At 40.5% G+C, this 22,542-nt stretch overlaps 1 protein-coding gene across 2 annotated transcripts in view; it reads right to left on the bottom strand.

Annotated features, from left to right (window-relative positions):
* Positions 1-22,542, bottom strand: part of PRKCI (protein kinase C iota) — a 97,065-nt gene that overhangs the window by 42,411 nt on the left and 32,112 nt on the right. The window contains exons 2-8 of one of the 2 annotated variants that reach the window (XM_056565162.1): positions 17,809-17,930; positions 11,988-12,077; positions 11,710-11,760; positions 9,496-9,581; positions 5,876-6,013; positions 5,637-5,688; positions 4,358-4,416 (exon numbers count right to left, since the gene is read on the bottom strand). In XM_056565162.1, coding sequence (XP_056421137.1) covers positions 4,358-4,416; positions 5,637-5,688; positions 5,876-6,013; positions 9,496-9,581; positions 11,710-11,760; positions 11,988-12,077; positions 17,809-17,930 — 598 coding nt within the window. Of the gene's footprint in view, positions 1-4,357; positions 4,417-5,636; positions 5,689-5,875; positions 6,014-9,495; positions 9,582-11,709; positions 11,761-11,987; positions 12,078-17,153; positions 17,229-17,808; positions 17,931-22,542 lie in introns of those variants that run through there. The other variant, XM_056565163.1, reaches the window with a different exon arrangement.

Raw genomic sequence — 22,542 nt, 5'->3', positions numbered from 1 at the left:
TAACTTCTTTAACCCTTGAAGGACCAAGCCCATTTTCACCTTAAGGACCAGACCAATTTTATTTCAGCATTTTTGTTTTTTCCTCCTCGCCTTCTAAAATCCGTAACTCTTTCATATTTCCATCTACAGACCCATATAAGGGCTTGTTTTTTGCGTGACCAATTGTACTTTGTAATGAAACCTCCGATTTTACCATAAAATCTACGACGAACCCAAAAAAAATATTTTTTTAGGGAGGAAATTTAAATGACAACCACAATTTTGCACATTTTGGAGGGTTTCGTTTTCACACTGTAAAATTTACGGTAAAAATGACATGTGTTCTTTATTCTGTGGGTCAATACGATTAAAATGATACCCATGGCTCGATACTTTTATGTTTTTGTATCGCTTAAAAAAAATCTAAAACTTTTTGTACAAAATCAGTAATCTAAAATCGCCCTATTTTGACCACCTATAACTTTTTCATTTTTCCGTATACAGGGCGGTATGAGGGCTCATTTTTTTGCGCCATCATCTGAACTTTTTATCAATACCACATTTGCATATATAAAACTTTTATATCATTTTTTTTGTTTTTTTTTATAAAATGTGTCAAAAAAGCAGCATTTTTGGACTTTTTTTAAAATATTTTTTACTTTTACGCCGTTCACCCTACGGGATCATTAACATTATATTTTGATAGTTTGGACATTTACACACGCGGCGATACCAAATAAATATGTTTATTAAAAAAATTACGCTTTTTGGGGGTAAAATGGGAAAAACTGACAATTTTTATTTTTATTGGGGGAGGGGATTTTTCACTTTTTTTAACTTTTTAATTTTACATTTTTCAACTTTAATTTTTACAATTTTTATGTCCCCATAGGGGACTAATCTATAGCAATCCTTTGATTGCTAATATTGTTCAGTACTATGCATAGGACAGAGCACTGATCAGTATTATCCGTCATCTCCTACTCTGGTCTGCTCGATCTCAGACCAGAGCAGGAGACGCCGGGAGATGACCGGAGCCAGGTGAGGGGACCTCTGGCCGCCATGCTGGATGATCGGATCGCCGCGACAGCGCTGCGGGCGATCCGATCATGCATTCAAAGTACCGCACTGCCGCAGATGCCGTGATCTGTACAGATCATGGCATCTGTGGGGTTAATGGCGGACATCCGCGCGATCGCGGATGTCGGCCATTACCGACTGGTCCCCGTGTATGACGAGAGCACCGCTCCGATGCTTGCGGCCATACACAGGACGTAAATGTACGTCCTGGTGCGGGAAGTCGCGCCAAACCAGGACGTACATTTACGTCCGTGGTCGTTAAGGGGTACTCCGCTGGAAAACATTTTTTTTTTGTTTATTTAAATCAACTGGTGCCAGAAAGTTAAACAGATTTGTAAAATACTTCCATTAAAAAATTGTAATCCTTCCAGTACTTATCACCTGTTATATGCTCCTTTCTGTCTGACCACAGTGCTCAATGCTGACACCACTGTCTATTTTAGGAACTGTCAAGAGCAGGAGAGATTTGCTATGGGGATTTGCTCCTAATCTGGACAGTTCCTAAAATAGACAGAGGTGTTAGCAGAGAGCACTGTGGTCAGACAGAAAGGAAATTCAAAAAGAAAAGAACTTCCTGTGGAGCATATAGCGGCTGATAAGTACTGGAAGGATTAAGATTTTTTAATAGAAGTAATTTACAAATCTGTTTAACTTTCTGTCACCAGTTGATTTAAAAATAAATGTTTTCCAGTGGAGTACCCCTTTAAGTAGCAGAAAACAAAGACTTTTTTCTTCTTGGATATAGATGTGCAAATTACTGGCGCAATCACTTTTGAAAGTAGCATTTTACCTCAGACCAACCTAAATAAACCTTTATTAAACAAGTAAAAAAAAAATGTATGGCCTTATATTTTGAGATTGTATAGCTTTGGTGATAATGTACTGTATTTGTAAGTCCTTTTTTTACATCAATGCCAAGAAATATGAAGAGTTTATAAAAAGCCAATGAATAGAAAGAGGAGTTGCCAAAGACAGCAAATCATGGACACTGCTTTATCGCCAACCTGTTTTAGACAAAATAACTGTTTTTCAATTGGAGGTAAAAAGACAACCTTATTTTCCAGTGCTTAAAAAAAATAAAATAAAAATCTCCACCTTTGTTTTTACAGCATTATAGTATTGGGCTAATGTAGGAAATGATTGCAGGAATCAATGTACAGACATGACCTCCTGCTCACTACTCATCCTGGTCTTGTCCTGAGCACCATATACAGATACTTTAGACCAGTGGTTCTTAACCTTGTTGGAGGTACTGAACCCCACCAGTTTCATATGCGCATTCACCGAACCCCTCTTAATTGGAAAAATAAAATGTGATTTTTTTCAAATTCAAAACATAGGAGGTATATATTTAAGTATATATTTATACATTGGTGCACAAAATGAACAAAACCATTAAGAACAAAACCATCAAAACATGATTTTCACACAAAAGCATAATATTTACTGCAAATCAGTGTGACTTCTGCTGTTGTCTTTCAGAGACCAGTTCAGAAATGCGCGGCTTTACCTTGGCAAGTGCCACTCTCATGTCATTTTCGCAACAATGGCAGTGTTCTCCCACATTAGGCTGGCAGTATGTTCCCCCACATTAGGCAGGCTGTGTTCCCCCCCACATTAGGCTGGCAGTATGTTCCCCCACATTAGGCAGGCTGTGTTCCCCCCCACATTAGGCAGGCAGTGTTCCCCCCCACATTAGGCAGGCAGTCTTCCCCCCACATTAGGCAGGCAGTCTTCCCCCCCACATTAGGCAGGCAGTCTTCCCCCCCACATTAGGCAGGCAGTCTTCCCCCCCACATTAGGCAGGCAGTCTTCCCCCCACATTAGGCAGGCAGTCTTCCCCCCACATTAGGCAGGCAGTCTTCCCCCACATTAGGCAGGCAGTCTTCCCCCACATTAGGCAGGCAGTCTTCCCCCACATTAGGCAGGCAGTCTTCCCCCACATTAGGCAGGCAGTCTTCCCCCACATTAGGCAGGCAGTCTTCCCCCACATTAGGCAGGCAGTCTTCCCCCACATTAGGCAGGCAGTCTTCCCCCACATTAGGCAGGCAGTCTTCCCCCACATTAGGCAGGCAGTCTTCCCCCACATTAGGCAGGCAGTCTTCCCCCACATTAGGCAGGCAGTCTTCCCCCACATTAGGCAGGCAGTCTTCCCCCACATTAGGCAGGCAGTCTTCCCCCACATTAGGCAGGCAGTCTTCCCCCACATTAGGCAGGCAGTCTTCCCCCACATTAGGCAGGCAGTCTTCCCCCACATTAGGCAGACAGAGTTCCCCCACATTAGGCAGACAGAGTTCCCCCACATTAGGCAGACAGAGTTCCCCCACATTAGGCAGACAGAGTTCCCCCACATTATGTAGGCCAGTCATCTTCAACCGGCGGACCTCCAGATGTTGCAAAACTACAACTCCCAGAATGCCCGGACAGCCGTTGGCTGGGAGTTGTAGTTTTGCAACATCTGGAGGTCCACAGGTTGAAGACCACTGATGTAGGCAGTGTTCCCCCACAGACATCCAGCCTCCAGCCATATACAGTGTATGCCTGTGTACTGCCCACTTCAGTGCTCCGACCACCGCTCCGGCTATAGCAGTAGGTCTGGGGACCGGTGGACGGAGCACCGAAGATGACATGCTGCTGGTCACTTACCAAGCTGGCCAGCACTCGTCTCCCTCCTTCTCTATCCTACGGACCTCGGCGCCTTCATTTCCATGGGCGCACGCACGGGACGTCAGTGACGTCCCGGCGTGCGCTATGTCCCTGCTTGGTTTGCCTGTCCTGTTGTGACCTCCCCCACGAACCCCTGGGACTGACTCACCGAACCCCTGGGGTTCGATCGAACCCAGGTTAAGAACCACTGCTTTAGACTCACCAAAATGAAAGTCTGGATACCTTATTGAAAAATAAAAACAATAGAAATTGAAAAGGCTTTCAGTGACAAAGATATGAGGCTGACCAAGAGAACAATATTACCCAGTTCGAAGAAATACATCCACTTTAAAGTGCCCTGGATAATAACAGCAGTAGATATTTGACAGTAGGTATTACAGGTCACTGTCTTCTTGTACAAGCAATGTATTTTTCTTATTGCAGTGCAGTAGTGAACATGCAATTACAGGTATAGAACAAGCTATTATGGTCCACTTCTCTTGTTTTCATCTTGAGGGATGTGATAGTCCCACAACTGACCAAACAATGTCTGTCTGCATGTGTTACAGAACATAAAAATACAGTAAAAAGTAGAAAAGCAATCCAAGTCAGCTATAGATCACACAATAAGAAGCCTTTAAAATGCACTCACCTCTTTCTCTTCACCATCCTGGTCTATGCTATTCTGACTCCTATGCCTGTAAGTGGATTCTGCAACAATAAATACATTAATTATAAGTCTTAATTGCTACTCTTCATTTTAGCAGTGTTCTTGAAGTGCATGAAACATATGTGAAGTGTATGGTAATATTAGTATACTGAGTGACAGGATTATTTTCCTATGGGGCTTTGGTAAGCCTGGCTAGGTAAATACACTGAGAAGAATGTGCGACATCGCAGCTGGCATAGCAATTTCCACTTACCCAACATCTGTCATATAAAGTAAGTATTGTATGCATATTTGCCCTTTTCTATCAAGCTTATACAAGCCATTATGGATATGTTTTGTTATATTTTGGACTGAAGTACCATAGAGTTTAAATTTCAGTTCTCTAGTTTTAGGACATGACAAGATAAGCTAAGATATATCTCAGGACTAAAACAGCAGATGTGAGCTGAATGCATTTCCCTGTCTGTAGGTGACGTGTCATACTGTTTTTGATAAGTACATGATACCATACATTATTCTAACAATAATGCCTCTACGACAAAAAAAAAAAAAAACTGTGTCTAGGGGTATTCCATTTTTATTTTTCCTTCAACCTTTAATCCCATCTTGACAAGTTATATATAAGTGTGTAATATGCATATATAACCTCGGTGCACTGCTTTTTTCAGTTTTCCTGCATGGGACTGTGGCCACGCGGCCAGAGACATTACGTTAGAAGTTACAGGGTTACCGGGGGAGCACCGCTATGCTGCAGGGGGAAGTGGATTTCCCCAGAGACCATGTGACCTCTGACAATTGTAAATCCTACTAAACTTGCTCACTCACTGCAGTGTAACTGCGCTTCTTGAAGACCATATGACATTACAACGTATTGTTTACAGGCACATGGAACTTTGGGAAAGATGGCAGGGATGTACAAGTCTTCAGAGAGCACACGCTCTGCCCACCCACTGCACTGTAGCCCAGTTCCCCCCCAAGGACCATGTATGTGACTTGTGACGTTTTGTCTTTGGCTGCAGGGAGGTCATAGAGAACAGTAAAAACAAATGACTTTCACTACAGCACTACCATGTGTGGGTCCCATGCCATGAAAACTGGAAAATGCTCATTGGTTATATACGTTCATATTACATTCTAGTATAACTTGGCATCATGGGCTCAAAGCTTGAAGAAAAAAAAACAAAAAAAATATCGAATTTCCTTTAATGTACCAAACAAGTACGAGTGGGCATTTTCTTTAATAGAGTGCTCTGTTACATACCACCCTCAACTTGTGGATTCATGCCTGGGGTTTCCATAGGTATAATAGGCTCCTATAATAAAAAAAAAGAAATAATGATTATATATATATATATATATATATATATATATATATATATAAATTAAACTTTATTATAGATATGCACATTATACATTATTTTTTACATGCTGTAAATAAGTTCACCTAAGTTTAGAAGAAAACACAGATCATCACTTTACAGGAAAAGCACTGGTACTTACCGCTATTGTGTGTCGTCCACATTCAATGCTAACAAGCTTGTGGCATTTCTTATGGACTAGTAGCTTACAGTTGATACATTTGTAACCTTGTCGTCCTAGCCCCCATATTCGGTCAGTACAGATGGCACAGTGTGCTCTCTGGAAACAGATAAACACATATATGAAACAGATTGATAGCAAATTGTAGGTTTATCTTTTCTATATACTGCATAAAAAACTGACACTGGCATCCCCAACATTAGCAGGCAATGGCGACACAAACCCTACAAACTATAGCTTGTTTGTATACTGTGAGAATGTCAATTGATGTCAAATAAAGGAGACAAAACAGGAGCAGATGAACAATGTAAGCACTGAGGAGCAATGTAAGCACTGAGGAGCAATGTAAGCACTGAGGAGCAATGTAAGCACTGAGGAGCAATGTAAGCACTGAGGAGCAATGTAAGCACTGAGGAGCAATGTAAGCACTGAGGAGCAATGTAAGCACTGAGGAGCAATGTAAGCACTGAGGAGCAATGTAAGCACTGAGGAGCAATGTAAGCACTGAGGAGCAATGTAAGCACTGAGGAGCAATGTAAGCACTAAGGAGCAATGTAAGCACTAAGGAGCAATGTAAGCACTAAGGAGCAATGTAAGCACTAAGGAGCAATGTAAGCACTAAGGAGCATTGTAAGCACTAAGGAGCATTGTAAGCACTGAGGAGCAATGTAAGCACTGAGGAGCAATGTAAGCACTGAGGAGCAATGTAAGCACTAAGGAGCAATGTAAGCACTAAGGAGCAATGTAAGCACTAAGGAGCAATGTAAGCACTAAGGAGCAATGTAAGCACTAAGGAGCAATGTAAGTTCTAAGGAGCAATGTAAGCACTGTTGATGCACAGGCCATGAAATAGACGAGGCATCTGACTAATGATACATTATATGCGGGGGAAAGCAGCCTATCAATAGCTTTAGCTACATATGCATAACACAAGAAACTGACCAAATGATAAATCATCCCCCCCCCCCCCCCCCCCCCACCCCAGTGTGTTCAATAATGGATAGATTCATAAGATTTGACAGATTCTGACACATGCAAAAATAAAACAATTAGATAAATAACTACACAGGTGCAACCATCAAATGATAAAATAAACATGTTTTGAAGACATTAGAGATTTATCAAGCCGTCTTACAATAAGATTCCCCATAGCAACCAATCACAGCTTAGCTTTCATTTTACCAGAGCAGTATGGAAAATGAAAGCTGAGCAGTGACTGATTGCTATGGCAACAAAGAGAATCTTACTGTAATACAGCTTGATAAATCTCCCCCAGAGGTCATTTTATAGGGGGGATGTATGTAGCACTTACATATGTCTGCAGGAATTGGAACTTTTTTTTTTTTTGTCTCTGGTGTATCTATAATAGGTTCTCTATGTAAGTCTATGGCGGTCGTCAAACAATAACAGTTTGGACAATTCAGCACACAGTGATTCAATTATTTTATTTTATACTAGCTTAATACCCGGCGTTGCCCGGTTGTTCCTTCCTAATCCTTGTTGGGGAGGTAAATAAACAAAGGAGGAAGCTTTTGACTTCATATCCCCGTCCTCATATATTGTGGTCATATCCAAACCCCATATCCCAGCCTCCTATCCCGACATCATATCTCAACCTCATATCCCGTCCTCCTGTCTCGACCTCCTATCCCGGCCCTCCTATCTCGACCCGTAATATATGTACCAGGTATTAAAATATCTTCAGCCGTACAGAAGTTATGTGGAAACATACATTTCCCATTGATTTGCATGGGATTTTAATCAAAAACCCTGACACTCACAAATGGGGGTAGTTAAGGGTTAAATTAACTATCCTATATTTTAAGTGGACATATAAGTAACATGTGACCAAGTATTATTGAAATATCTCCAGCCGTTTGGAAGTTATGCAGTAACATATTTCCCATTGACATGTATGGGACTTTAAACATAAACCCCGCCCCTGGCAAATGGAGGTGAGTAAGGGTTAAATCACCTATCCTATGTTTGTTGTTGACATATAAGTAACATGTGTGCCAAGTTTCATTTTAATATCTTTAGCCGTTTGGAAGTTTTTGTGGAACATACACACATACATAAATAAATACATACATACACACACGTTGAGAGAGATATATATATATATATATATATATATATATATATATATATATATATATATATATATATATAGAGAGAGAGAGAGAGAGAGAGAGAGAGAGAGAGAGAGAGAGAGAGAGAGAGAGAGAGAGAGAGAGAGAGAGAGAGAGAGAGAGAGAGAGAGAGAGAGAGAGAGAGAGAGAGAGAGAGAGAGAGAGAGAGAGAGAGAGAGAGAGAGAGAGAGAGAGAGAGAGAGAGAGAGAGAGAGAGAGAGAGAGAGAGAGAGGAGAGAGAGAGAGAGAGAGAGAGAGATAGATTTTGGAGAATGAAAAAAGGGTGATTTGAATTTTTATTATGGATGAAGAAGTTAATTTATATTTTTCAAAAACAATTGAAATAAATTTTTTACATTTTTTCATTTTTACGCCTAGCAATCGCATCGAGGGAAGGCTTTTCCAACCATTACATCACCAATAACACTCATAAATGCCATTTACATGCAACTAAAAGTGGCATCCAGCTAGTCAATAGCTGCCAGCACAGATTGCTCCATGCCAGCTATTAGAAGTGGCCCTCTGCTACTAGAAGCAGCCAGGGGTCGCCAGGTATCGAGCAGGCTCGCTTTCCAAGCCCTCTCCTTACCCATTAACAGCCCTATGATGTACAAATATATCAGGGGTCATTAAGGGGTTAGTGATTTTTTTTTTTTTTAAGCTATTAACAAATGTTTAGGGATTTTTCCATTATTAAATAAAGTATTCGCAAGCACTGCACTAATAAGCTTGATACAGACGCTTACTGACTCTTGTATGCCATTGTTCGGCTCCTTTCACACAATAAAATGCATCCATTTTAAAGATCTGCTTAATGTTCCATTATGAAAAACTCTTAAAATCGGCCATTAAACAGCTGTTACAAAATCCCATACGGCTGTTACAAAATCCCATTATAGTCTATGGGATTTTTACATTATCCGTTTTAACCCGTCATAGCCCGTTATTTATAACGGACATTATTTTGTGACTGAGAAAGAACAGAAGAAATGGTGCATGCACTATTTCTCCCATTACTTTCTCCAGTCACAAAATAATGTCCGTTATAAATAACGGGCTATGACGGGTTTAAAACGGATAATGTAAAAATCCCATAGACTATAATGGGATTTTGTAACAGCCGTATGGGATTTTGTAACGGCTGTTTAATGGCCGATTTAAAAGTTTTTTTTTAACAGAACATTAAAACGGATCTTTAAAACGGATAATTCTATAGTGTGAAAGGGGCCTTATCTGCGACTCTAAAAGAGAGATTATAAGTGCTATGTAACCTGGCACAAGCTTTAATTCCAAGCAGGCAGTTATGCATATGTGACTTTTTACAGACACCCATAAAACCATTTTCAAAATTTGTCGCACATAAATACCCCATACAGTGTTCTCCAGTGCCATAAGACCCTAAATACAAAAGAGACAGTAAATTTCCCCCCAGTCCTTAAAAATACTAACTCTGTTAAATCTCTTGGCTTGGAATGTATGTCCATTTGCACAATATAGTTTTCGCCACCGTCTTGCTCCACGTCGATAGATGGACTCTGAAAAAGGTTTTTAATATATTAGGTACACAAAATTTGCTTTGCATACTGCATGAACCGTAATAAAAGCAGTGTGATACCAAGTTTTTTTCATACCCTGTTAAAAAAAAAGGGACATACCACGGTGCAGTCCATTCACTTGGCTTATAATCCACAGTCATGTTTCTAGCCTCTTAAAAGTGTTGTGCATAGACTCAAGGGGGCTCTACCTACAAAAAAATGGCCCCAGAGAGCAAGCTCTCGTCCTTCAGGAGGAGAGATACTCTGCATACTGAGCAGCTATGAAACATTTGAATTGTTTGGTGGTTCACTTAGGAAGAATCTGCCTTTTCTAAAACAAATGAATAATAAATCAAGAAGCATGTGTGGTTGGTCTCATATGAAACCAAAATCAAAGTAAGACCTCAAACCAATATGTGAGATGAGATGACTTACTACCTTTACATGGTTTCATGTCATCATGCCATAGGGACAAGGTCAACCATGTTGCCCCAGGCTAAGTGAGTAACATTTTGAATACTATTAGCATGGCTGGATACCTGGTCTTTGCAGGCTAGAAATCATTAACAGCCTTCCCCAGATTCTTCTAAGAGAGTTTCCCTTTTTATCAGAGCTGTAGACAATAGGTTAACTCATGACTTACTTTAGTGAACACATGTAGACTTTTAGTAAATACATGTATTCCCCAAGAAATAACAATTCTTGAAATATGAATAATGTGAGACAGAAATTTGTCAAGAAGCATCAAGAAAAAGCTGCAGTAGACAAGATGGATAAAAACATGTAATGGAGATGAAATGTATATTCTCCCTTGCCAAAATGCTGTATATAGTTTTCTGTCATTTGAACTGGACCATAGCCAAACCTGAAAGACTGCTCAGTGTCATCTTTATGTCTTGATGCCACATTGCAGGTTATGTGGATGATGGGTCACGGTATGCAGTTCATGACTCATGGTACCACCTGAGGAAGTGCTGACATTAGTATGTGACTTGGAAGGGTCTACGCTGGAAAGAGGATGCACATAGTGACGTCAATGCACCATGATGAGAGATCCTGGGCCTGTACACCTAAAAAGGACTTTTCTATAAGAAGACCTGATGATTGAAGGCTGCGGTAGCTGTAGTGGCCTAGAGGCTGGAAATAGTTTCCCCGGTGGAAGCAGTGGTTGGCTGGAAACTAGAAGATGTGACACAGTCTTGTGGAAAGCTATTCAAGAAGGTTGCCAGTTGAGTATGTGTGAGTTTTTGAAAGCAGAACTATTTAGCTACTTCCCCTAGTGGGGCCTGAGCAAGATGTCAAAGAGAAGACTGAGAGCAAACTGGCACAGAAAAGTCTGGCTATGAAGGGGTGACTTACAGTGTTTTGAGCTGGCTGCCAAAGTAGTGTTATACCGTGTATTGTCAGCTTGACAGTGCTTAGCTCTAGGGAGGCTGCTGGGTTAGAGGATTAAAAAGTCAGCTTGGTGGGGGGAACCATTTTGATAGACTCAGAATAGACCTGGGTAGTGGTCTAATTGTCCCAGTAGAAAAAAAAAGGCTATTGGATGGTGTGTCATCAGAGGTAGATTAGAGGTGGTGGTCTGGAGAATGGAATCCTTGAGTAAAGGTCTAAGAGAGGGGAATGAAATGTACAGATGGCATGAAGTGTTAACCTGTGTGAAGTAACACAGGCCTGGGGGAGGCTCCTGTGAAGAGAACAGGGACCTTAAAAAGATTCCATGTTAAATATTGTTATACGCATGTTAAATGTTGTAGTCCTAGAACATTCAAGCATCAGTGTCACATGTCACAGTGTGAATATAACCATTAAGGCCGTACCATTGTGTGAACAAATGAGGAGAAAACATAAGAGGTTTAAAGTTGGTCTGTGACTGCACCCACGCTAAAACTCAATACATTAAAAACCTCAAGATTCAGCTGTTTTCCCCATGCCACAATTAAATGCCTGTCTCATCTCCTAATAAATAAAAGTAAAAAAAAAAAAATATCTGAAAAATAATATATATAAAAAAAATTAGATTTTCCAGCAATTCAGAGCATAGAAATCCAGGCTTTTGTGTTCATTATTATTGATGGGCTTATTATTCCATCTTTCAAATGCATGAAATCACATAAAAACTACTTACTGTCCTCACCGGTGCAGGGCATTCCAGGCCTGTCAGGTACACAGGGGAAGACTGTAAAGAGACAATGCCAAACCTAGGTTACAGTTCCTTGTACATCCTATCCTTCTTATTGAAGAACATGTTTCTTTCTTCATCACTAGTTAATTTGTGCCCCAATTAAAGGGCTTTTTATTTAGCACCAAGTGTGCGCTCTATAATGAACTTTCAATAATCCTCCACAGAAGAATAGCTGTGTACTGTATTGATCAATGTGACTCCATATATTGTATTTTTCTCACCGTGAATTAGCAGCTCAGAATCTTTATTTAGTTCATACAACCGGAAAGCTTCTTCTAGCTCAAGCTGCGAGGACACAGTGCAGGGATCTCCTGATATAAGAAGAAGGTAATCATAAATTAAGAAAAACAAGGAATAAGTAAAGCATTATAGTAACCATAATTGTGGTTTCACATAGTTTTTGGAAAAATACAACTGCAGTTTTTGATGTAATTTTTTTTGAGCTAACAATATAAGAATCTTTTTTATTTCTTCTTCCCTTGGGATCCTATTCTGGATTTGGTAAAAAAAAAAAAAAAAAACTATGAAAAATGGCATTTGTCCACCCTAAAAATGCATTGTAAAACCACTGTAACAGATTGGCAAAAATCATGTTGGTCTTTCACTGTATGGGCAAAATACCAGAGGAATGACACAAAAGATACTGCAGCATAGTTCTTCTATGAGAAAATGTTTAATATAATGTACATGTCAGAATAGCTGAAAGGTCCTCTTAAAGAAGAAATCAATGTGCTGTACTAAAAATGACATCACTGAGCACAAACATCTTGTAATCCAGTATCTTTTCAATGGAGTATTACAAAGGCTATAGGTGCCTTCGACTGGGATTGCAAATAAATATTTTCATACCACAAACTGTAATGCCATATCCAATTGGAAATGTAGTTAAAAAAAATGGTTACACATCATTGTAATATCAGTCAGGAATACGTACGACAATGTGCAGATAGGCACAGGATCCACAAAAGAGCAAATCCATGCTTTAGGGGATTGAGCGTCTGATAACTGACATACATGTGCTAATGTGTGTGCCAGCTTCAACACTATGAGTCCTATTAAAAGTCAGCATGTAACGTTAACCCTGTTAATGATGGCAAGAATCTCATGTGCTTACAATACAACCCCCAGTAGTTATCAAATAGTCCTTCACTAGAGTGGTGTATAGTGAATGTCTCAGGTAGTGTGGTGGTAAAGGGTGGGGGAAAATATGACACGTCTGCTTTAAAACCCTTGATTGCAGATTCCGAAGCCAGGGGCAAATCTGCACAATGTAGGTGAGTACAGTGAAAATTAACATGACACATTCTTTGTGTTTATTTTTATTTTTTTTATTTTCTAACTGTATTCTAGCGGTAAAAAGAAATAAAACAAACAGCAAGTTACTCATTCAGCTTGAGGTTACAAATGGCTGAGAAAGACAAGATGTGTAAGAAGACAACATCATGACTTAATCGCTAAAAATAAAGTTCTCACTGAAGAGAAGAATGGAGACTCTTTTCACCCACCAACCCTTGATTAAGCCTTGCAATATTTTAAAGAGTCAGTGCCCTCTGTGAGCTACAGTCTAAGGCATCCCTCTAGCCAAACAGTCACCTGTTCTGCGCAAATGTGGGGTAGGAACCACAAAGCTGCTGTCTACAAATAGGCGACTCTTCCTTTTGGAGGTGACATGTTTGGCTAGCATGCTTTTGGAGGAGAGTGAGTTCGCAAACAGATCCCAAAGAACCTGACAGGACTCACTAGATTTAGAACAGTCCATCAGTTTTTGTTTAAGTTTTCTATATAATCACTGTCCGATTTCCTTGCCAGCTCCCATGGAAACAAAAGAGTAGGCACCCTGAAACCCCAAATGTCTTATCCTTCTTTCTTCCATCATCTGCTGTTGAGGGACAGTTAGGTGACAGATCACCTGCTGATCTTGCCAAAATGAGTAGGTCTAGATGACTTCTTTAATGTGCATGGAATGCTTAGACTAAGTTCACATATGTGTTGGAGCTCCCATCACAAATTTCAATGCAAATGTCTGGCAAAAGTGAGCAGCATGCAGCACTATTTTGTCCTGTAAAACTCCAGACTCCAACATCAATGGGGGTCATCTGTCTTTGTAGCCCTACATGCAGCCAATTCGGCACTGTCATTTTTTCCATGGTTTTGCTCCTATGAGAGAGCATAACAACAGAAAAGGTTAACATTGTCGTGAAGCCTTAAAAGGATTAGATGTCTGATCACAGGGGACCTGCCGCTAAAATAATCTCCCCCCCCCCCTTAACTTGTCCAGGCAACACCCCGGGGTTCTGAACATTTTTGTTCAGAACACTAGTTTCTGGGGGCCGTGGTCGTGACACCATGCCCCCTCCCCATTCATGTTGATGGGGGGGGGGGGGGGGGGCGTGCAAGCGACAACAGCCATCATGCCCCCACCCACACCCCGGATAAGGGATAATATGTCCAGGGGCGGAATACCCTTTCAGGGCTGTATAAGATGTCCTTAGCCGTCCTGTAAACTAACCTGTTCTCATATATTGGTGCTTGTTCACAGAGTCTATCAGATGGCTTGAGAGGTTGGAGGGCTGCACATGCAATTTCTAATTTGGCCCTTCACTTGTCTGTACACCCCCCTATTACCCAAGGAGATGTGCGGCTGTAGTTTTTTAGCTGGTCAAAACTACCTGATCAGCTGTCGAACAAGCGTATGCTCATTCGTTGGCTGATCGCTGGCCCACAAGTAGATGCCAGCCGGTTTGGCTAATATCACCCAATGCAAGAGAGCCTTAACTGTACCTGTTTAATGTGCACTGTGTCTTAGCTGAGGAAGTACAATAAACCTATCATTAATCCACTGCCTGCTAGTGAGATTACTGTAGGCTATATAATGAGATGCTTCTCCAATACAGTGCAGTCCATATAGCCACTATAGGTCACCATCTGAAAACTGCAATATTTGGTAGTTTATTTTTTTTCACATATAATGCAGTAAAAACTATTAGAAATCTACTTTTTTCACAAAACATAACACTACATAATAATAGCATGTACAAATTTTTAGCTTATTATTTGTATTTTCTTGCTTTTAACATTTATTATGAGAGATGCTAAATTTTCAGATGGGTTTAACCCCTTAAGGACCAAGCCCATTTTCACCTTAAGGACCAGGCCAATTTTATTTTTGCATTTTCATTTTTTCCTCCTCGCCTTCTAGAATCCATAACTCTTTTATATTTCCATCTACAGACCCATGTAAGGGCTTGTTTTTTGCGTGTCCAATTGTACTTTGTAATGAAACCTCTAATTTTACCATAAAATGTACGGAAATTTAAATGAAAACCACAATTTTGCACATTATGCACATTTTACGGTAAAAATTACATGTGTTCTTTATTCTGTGGGTCAATACGATTAAAATGATACCCATGGCTAGATACTTTTACATTTTTGTACCTCTTAAAAAAAATCTAAAACTTTTTGTACAAAATCAGTAATCTAAAATCGCCCTAATTTGACCACATATAACTTGTTAATTTTTCCGTATATAGGGCGGTATGAGGGCTAATATTTTGCGCCGCCATCTGTACTTTTTATCGATGCCACATTTGCATATATAAAACTTTTATATTTTTTTTCTAAAAAAAAAAATTTTATAAAATGTGACAAAAAAAGCTGCATTTTTGGATTTTTTTTTTACGTTTACGCAGCTCACCGTACGGGATCATTAACATTAGATTTTCATAGTTTGGACATTTACGCACGCGGTGATACCAAATATGTTTAAAAAAATAAAAATGTACGCTTTTTGGGGGTAAAATGGGAAAAACTGACAATTTTCATTTTTATTGGGGGAGGGGATTTTTCACTTTTTTTTCCATTTTTTTTTAACACTTTTTCTGTCCCCATAGGGGACTATCTATAGCAATCATTAGATTGCTAATACTGTTCAGCGCTATGCATAGGACATAGCACTGATCAGTATTATCGGCTATCTCCTGCTCGATCTCAGACCAGAGCAGGAGACGCCGGGAGATGGACGGAGGCAGGTGAGGGGACCTCCGCCCGCTATTACAGATGATCGGATCGCCGCGGGTGATCCGATCATCTATTTTATCATGCGCATTGCAGCAGATGCCGTGATCTGTACAGATCACGGCATCTGAGGGGTTAATGGCAGACATCCACGCGATCGTGGATGTCGGCCATTACCGGCGGGTCCCCGGCTGCTGATAGTAGCCAGAACCTGCCGTGTCTGACGCGAGCACCGCTTCGATGCTTGTGGTCATACACAGGACGTAAATGTACATCCTGGGGCGCAAAGTACCGCCAAGCCAGGACGTACATTTACGTCCGTGGTCGTTAAGGAGTTAAAAGAAATCTGTCATCAGTGTCATCTGTACTATCCTGTCGGTACAGACAGGTAGTGCAGGTGACATTGATGATAACCATACTTACCTGTCCCCACTGTGTGCTCCTGTTCTCCTATCTTCTGTTGTTCTCCCACTATCTTCTGTTCCGGGGTAAACTTTGAGCATGGGGAGAGCATCCTGATATCAGTGCTGCTGATCCTCTGCTGGGTCCCACTGCTAGCAAACAGCAGCTGTGATGCCGGGAAGTTTAGCTCATGCTCCAAGTCAGTCCAAGAATGGAAAATACGGAGGGAGAATGGGATCACAGGGCAGGGACAGGTAAGTATGGTTGTCAGTACCGACAGGTTAGTGCAGGTGACACTGATGACGGATTCCTTTAAACTTCAACAGCATTCACAGCCTCTTTTCCAACACAAGTATATGATATAATAAACTCTAGAGTACACGAAGGCTAAATATACTTATAAACATGATGGAACCACTCAAAGCTATTAATATATAATCCGTTACAATGAGAACATGGACAAAGCAGCTCTGTGGCTCATGTCATGCAAGACAGACTGCTGTGCAATGCATGCGATTCACCATAAGGATTCTACACATGTCCCTATCTCATATATATGCACACCATAAATTGTGCGCTGCTGACAGGGTACGGTACACAGCTGCAGGGAGTTCCATTGCTGCAAATTATGATTTGTATAAATCATATCAGGGCCACAGGCAAACACCTAGCAAGAACTGCGAGGAGATAAAACTACATCCATTAGCAGTGTAGAAGTAATGGATGATACGAAAAATATAAAAAAGATTCACACATTCTCATTACTACAGGATATAACCCAGAGACAAGGAGATAATCTAAGCATTCGCCAACTCGCTACTGCAAAAGCAGCCAATGTTGGAAATGTGGATGTGAGCTATGAATATCATGCATGGATAATACTTGAAATAGAATATAAGAAAGCAAATATAAACTAGAGAAAAAGTAGAAGTGCCTGGTAGACTTCATCAAGGAGCTACATCTCTTACAGGCGTTTGCAGTCAATCAATGCGATGCATGTTCTATACCAGTGTTGTTCAACCAGTGTGCCTCCAGCTGTTGCAAAACTACAACTGTCGGCATGCCCGGACAGCCAACGGCTGTCCGGGCATGCCGGCAGTTGTAGTTTTGCAACAGCTGGAGGCATATTGGTTGGAAAAGACTGTTCTATATTGTAAATATGCACCACATCGCAAGGTACATACTTAAAGGGGTTATCCAGGAAAATAATTTTTTTTATATATATCAACTGGCTCCAGAAAGTTAAACAGATTTGTAAATTATTCTATTAAAAAAATCTTAATCCTTTCAGTACTTATGAGCTGCTGAAGTTGAGTTGTTCTTTTCTGTCTTAGTGCTCTCTGGTGATACGTGTCTTGGGAACTGCCCAGTTTGGAAGCAAATCCCCATAGCAAACCTCTTCTACTCTGTGCAGTTCCCGAGACAAGCAGAGATGTCAGACAGAAAACAACAACTCAACTTCAGCAGCTGATAATTATTGAAAGGATTAAGATTTTTTAATAGAAGTCATTTACAAATCTGTTTAACTTTCTGGAGCCAGTTGATATAAAAAAAATGTTTTTTCCTGGGATATCACTTGAAGTGTATGTATCGAAGTAGTTAGGGGGTGTTTGCAATGATTACCTTCTTCGTCTATCCACTTCATTGTGAAGAGTTGCTCATTGTCAAAGGCACACATATCCTTCACCTCGGTGCAGAGCCCATCAAAGGTGATGCTTGGGTCAAAGTGGGTGATCATGATATCTCTGTAAAAGGAAACAAAAAAAATTATATTTAAATATCAAACATCCCTTTTTTCACATTTTCAATAAACAAAAGTTTCAAAACTACTAACAAAAAACAAACAAACTACAATCAAAAAAAGAGGAGGACGGGCTAGCAAAGCATTGAAAGGTGTTACTGTGTGGGGCACCATGGGACACTGGTGGGGAACCTTGGCACTTCAGTTAGAATAAAGAATGTTTTTATATGGAAATTTAAACAGGGGGAACTGTTTTAGTCTCACTATACTAACAGCTTTATACCCATGTCAGCAACTACTCAGATAGTAAAAAAAGAAGACAGACCTGAATAGTAGTACACTTGACTATCATTGTTCTTGATAGAGCAACAGTATGTGGCGAAACGTTTTGGGGTATGTTTTGGGTAACTATGTTAGGGTGCGTTCACACTGAGTAATTCAAGAGTAATTCCTCTTGAATTCTCCGCTCCAAATTAATGCACATCTCCTCTGCCCATTGACTTTAATGTTATTTCTGCTGTGCTGTCCACACTGCGGAAATTCTGCTAGCAGAATTCCAACGCTGAATTCCGTTCCGCTTCAAGCGGAATCCACTAGCAGAAATGAATAGAAGTCAATGGTAAAAAAAAATTTCGCCCGACATTGTTTTCGCGTGGAATTTGCGCGGAAATGGCTGAAAAACCCTTAACTTCTTTCTCCCCCATTTTTCCGCATGCAATTCTGTGCAAATTCCGCGCAAATTATTTTTTCCGCCCGTAAATTTTCCGCTGTGAATTCCTCTTGATTTACTCCGTGTGAACGCACCCTTAGGTTTTAATGCCACCTGCATATCCTAGTGTGTAGATAAGAGGTGTGAGGACTGTAAGGTGTGTGTGGGGTGGGGTGGGGGGTGGGGGGGGAGTTAGCGGATAAGCAGGCACTGCCGCCTAACTGCAGTGGGTTGTAGCAAAGAGCAGAGCGTGTCCTCTTAGGGTGTAATTAAAGAAGAATTTTACTCGAGTAATACCTCTTGAATTCTCCGCTTAGAAACAATTAAAATCTGCTTTGCCATTGACTTCAATGTATTTTACTCTGCACTGTTCACACTGTGTAAAATTCATTCACGGAATTCGGTTCTGCTAGAAGAAAGAACATGTTTATTCTTCTTGTGGAATACGCGAGCAGAAGTCCATTGAAGTCAATGGTAAAAATTTGAAATCGTTTCTGTGTGGAATTTGCGCGGAAATTCCGCACGAAAAAATTTATGAATAAAAGGGAAATTCCAATAGGTGGTTGTAGTCCAGCAAAAAAAAAAAAAAAAGTTTCCTCCTATATTCCGCACAAATTTCGCACGAAGAAAAAAAACGTAAATTTCACTGCCGAATTTTTACGCGAGGATTCCTCTCCTATTCCTCAGTGTGAATGCACCCTTCCACCGCCTCCCCCCCCCACCCCCACAAGCTCTCACGTCATTGAAGGGGGCAGGACAGAATAATGATGAGGCAGGGGAGCTGGGTGATCCTGCTCCCTGCCTCCATTGCACTTCAGTGATTAAGTGGGTTGGAAATCTAGGGTTCTAGTGATCATTTACTGATCAATTGTACATACGGATTGTTAGAAAAACCCTCCACCGATGGGTCCAGTTGTTATTATAAGACCTGGATAGTAGTACACTTGATTCAGTTCCTCATGGCATGCATAAAAAAAGAAACTCAGGGCCTGACAAAGTAGGTATAAATAAACTGAAGCTGACCACATACATAAGATTAGTTGTCCAGCTGCATTTGTGACCGACATCACAAGGTTACAATATAGTTATGTCAGATGCTAATAGAAGCTCAAAATACATACAAAAAAAAAATCTAATTAAAAGACAAACTTTATATGGTTTTGTAGCCAATAATGGAGGCAAGCAAAGCAAATGCAACATCTTCCATCTGCAGTCTCCGTCTATAATATTCTATGGTATTGTTTTTAAGCCATTTAAACAAAACTTCTACTACGCTGCTGCTACTATCCTGCAAGTAAATGAATACACCCAAGTGAAACACAACATTCTTGCCATTTCGGGAACCTCTTATTTTTTGTTTGCCTTCTAGAATGTCTAGCTGACTTACTCTTAATAAATACCACTGGACATATGTATGAGAGATTATCAAAAGGCTGCTAGGAACAAGGAGAACTCCAGGCGCTTACAATGATACTCCACACAACAGAAACGTAATACATATTTATTATAAGGCCTGTATACGTTTAAGTCTATCTGCGACGCTGTAGGAGGTTTTCTAATCCCCTGATACACAGCAGTAAATTAAAAAAATTGGGTGGTTGTGGGATTACACATATCTTATGGTTTTAATATGGTTGTTGTGATGCAGATGATGAAAAACCATGACAAGCTTGTAACCCAACCAGAAGAATTATTATACCTATTTATTTACATGGTGAGGACACTAGTGGATGAGTTTTTAGGTTAGGGTAGGTTCACACAAGACTGAAATGCTGCAGATTTGCCCAATTAATTTACACAGGGAAATCACATTCTGCAACAAATCTGCAGCATTTCAGTCCTGTGTAAAAGTGAGGGGGTAGTGTTTCTTCTTCAGGTAACCACAAAACTGGCATTTGAAGTCTTATAATGCTCCATGAAAAAACGTAGCTCTCCTTCAGAAGGAAAAAGGCTGGCTTCTCTCTGCCACCTACTGGAGGTGGTAAACATACCCTTAAAAGGGGCATTCCACTGGCCAGCATTTGGAACTCTATGTTCCGAACGCTGTTTTTGCGCTCCGGGGGTCAGTCACGCCCCTTGTGGCGTCACAGCCACGCCCCCTCAATACAAATCTATGGGAGGGGGTGTGACAACGTCACGCGCCCTCTCATAGACTTGCATTGAGGGGGTGTGGCTGGGACATCACGAGGGGGCATGACCGACCCACGCAGCGCGAAAACAGTGTTTGGAACAGAGTTCCGAATGCTGCCCAGTGGAATACCCCTTTAACCCCTTATATCCCCACTATGTATGGGTATGTCCTTGCAGCAGGTATGTTCCCGTGACCGGATTTACCCACACAACCTACCTATATCAGCAGTAACATATCCCGCTGCAACTACAGAGATTGAGATTGTGCAGTCTCAGCAGTTTTAACCTCATTAGATGCCGTGGTAAGTTCTGACCATGGCATCCATAGGATTGACAGGGGGAGGGGGCTGAGTTTTTTTGGATAACTACCACTGCAGTTTTTGAGCTAAAGCCAACAGTGTGTTTAAAAGAAACAGCAAATATAAAAGGAAGGACTTATACTTCTGCTCCCTGCTGGATCCACTTCTGGCTTTGGCTCAAAAACTGCAGTGGTAGTTGTGCAAAAGCTGCAATGTGGAAATCCAGCCTCATAGAGCTTTCTTTTCCTTTAAAGGGGTACTTCGCTGGAAAACATTTTTTATTTTTTGTAAAGTTAAATAGATTTGTACATTACTTCTATTAAAATTTTTTACTCTTCCAGTACTTATTAGCAGCTGTATGCTTCTTTTTTTGTCTTGTCCACAGTGCTCTCTGCTGACACCTGATGCCCGTATCAGGAACTGTCCAGAGCAGGAGAAAATCCCCATAGCAAACCTATGCTGCTATGGACAGTTCCTGACATGGACAGAGGTCAGCAGAGAGCACTGTGGACAAGACAAAAAAGAAATTCAAAAAGAATAGAATTTCCTCTGTAGCATACAGCTGCTCATAAGTACTGAAAGGATTAAGATTTTTAAACCGAAGTCATTTACAAATCTGTTTTAACTTTCTGGCACCAGTTCATTTAATAAAAAAATCTCACCGCATTACCCCTATAATGCTGTTTTTTTTTTTAACACTCACTAGATATAGGAATCAGTGTGAATAGCATGGTACGGATTATGGTGCATTTCTGTAGTTTACTGGGGAATCAAACCAGACAAAAACTGGATTTAGAAACATAAAATGTGCTGTAAAATAGATTTTAATCATACACATCTAATCCCAATGGGAGCTCATTGTATTCTATCTTTCCTACATACATTACGGCCAGTTTTATAAGAAGATAATTATCTTACATTTTATAGTGTGAGGAGAGGAAACTGAATACCTGGAGGACAACCATGTAAAAACGTGGCGAGCATATAAATGTTACCCCCGGCTGGAGTCAGAGCCAAGATGCAATTCAACAGTGATAACCACCGAGCAACGTGCTGCACCTTTATTTGATTTTTATGTAAAACAAAATATATATATATATATATATATATAGGCTTTTGGGCCTAGAAACAAAATTCTCTATAAGCAATTCTAGTAATAAAGCTTGTGACAGTAAAGAGATTGCAGGCAGTAATTACAGGCCAGCTAGTGACCCATGGGAATTTGGTAGGCACACTTATCTACATCTGCCGTCAGCCCCCAAGCAGTTAATTGCATCTATAGAGCAGTATCATTCATTAGCAGAGATGTGCAGCTACTGCAGCCATTACACTACAGGCAATAAATTATCGTTTTAAGCACACATTAGCACTGTCCACACTACACTACAGTAGTCAACTCACATTGCAGTCAGTCCTGATTTTATCAAACAAAAACTGCCCAACTCTTATTATGGATACTAATACATCACAACATTATG

The sequence above is a fragment of the Hyla sarda genome, chromosome 3 (genome assembly GCF_029499605.1).
Source record: "Hyla sarda isolate aHylSar1 chromosome 3, aHylSar1.hap1, whole genome shotgun sequence".
NCBI lineage: Eukaryota > Metazoa > Chordata > Amphibia > Anura > Hylidae > Hyla > Hyla sarda.
Note: the sequence above shows the minus strand (reverse complement) of the source record. Positions and strands in the feature narration are given on the sequence as shown.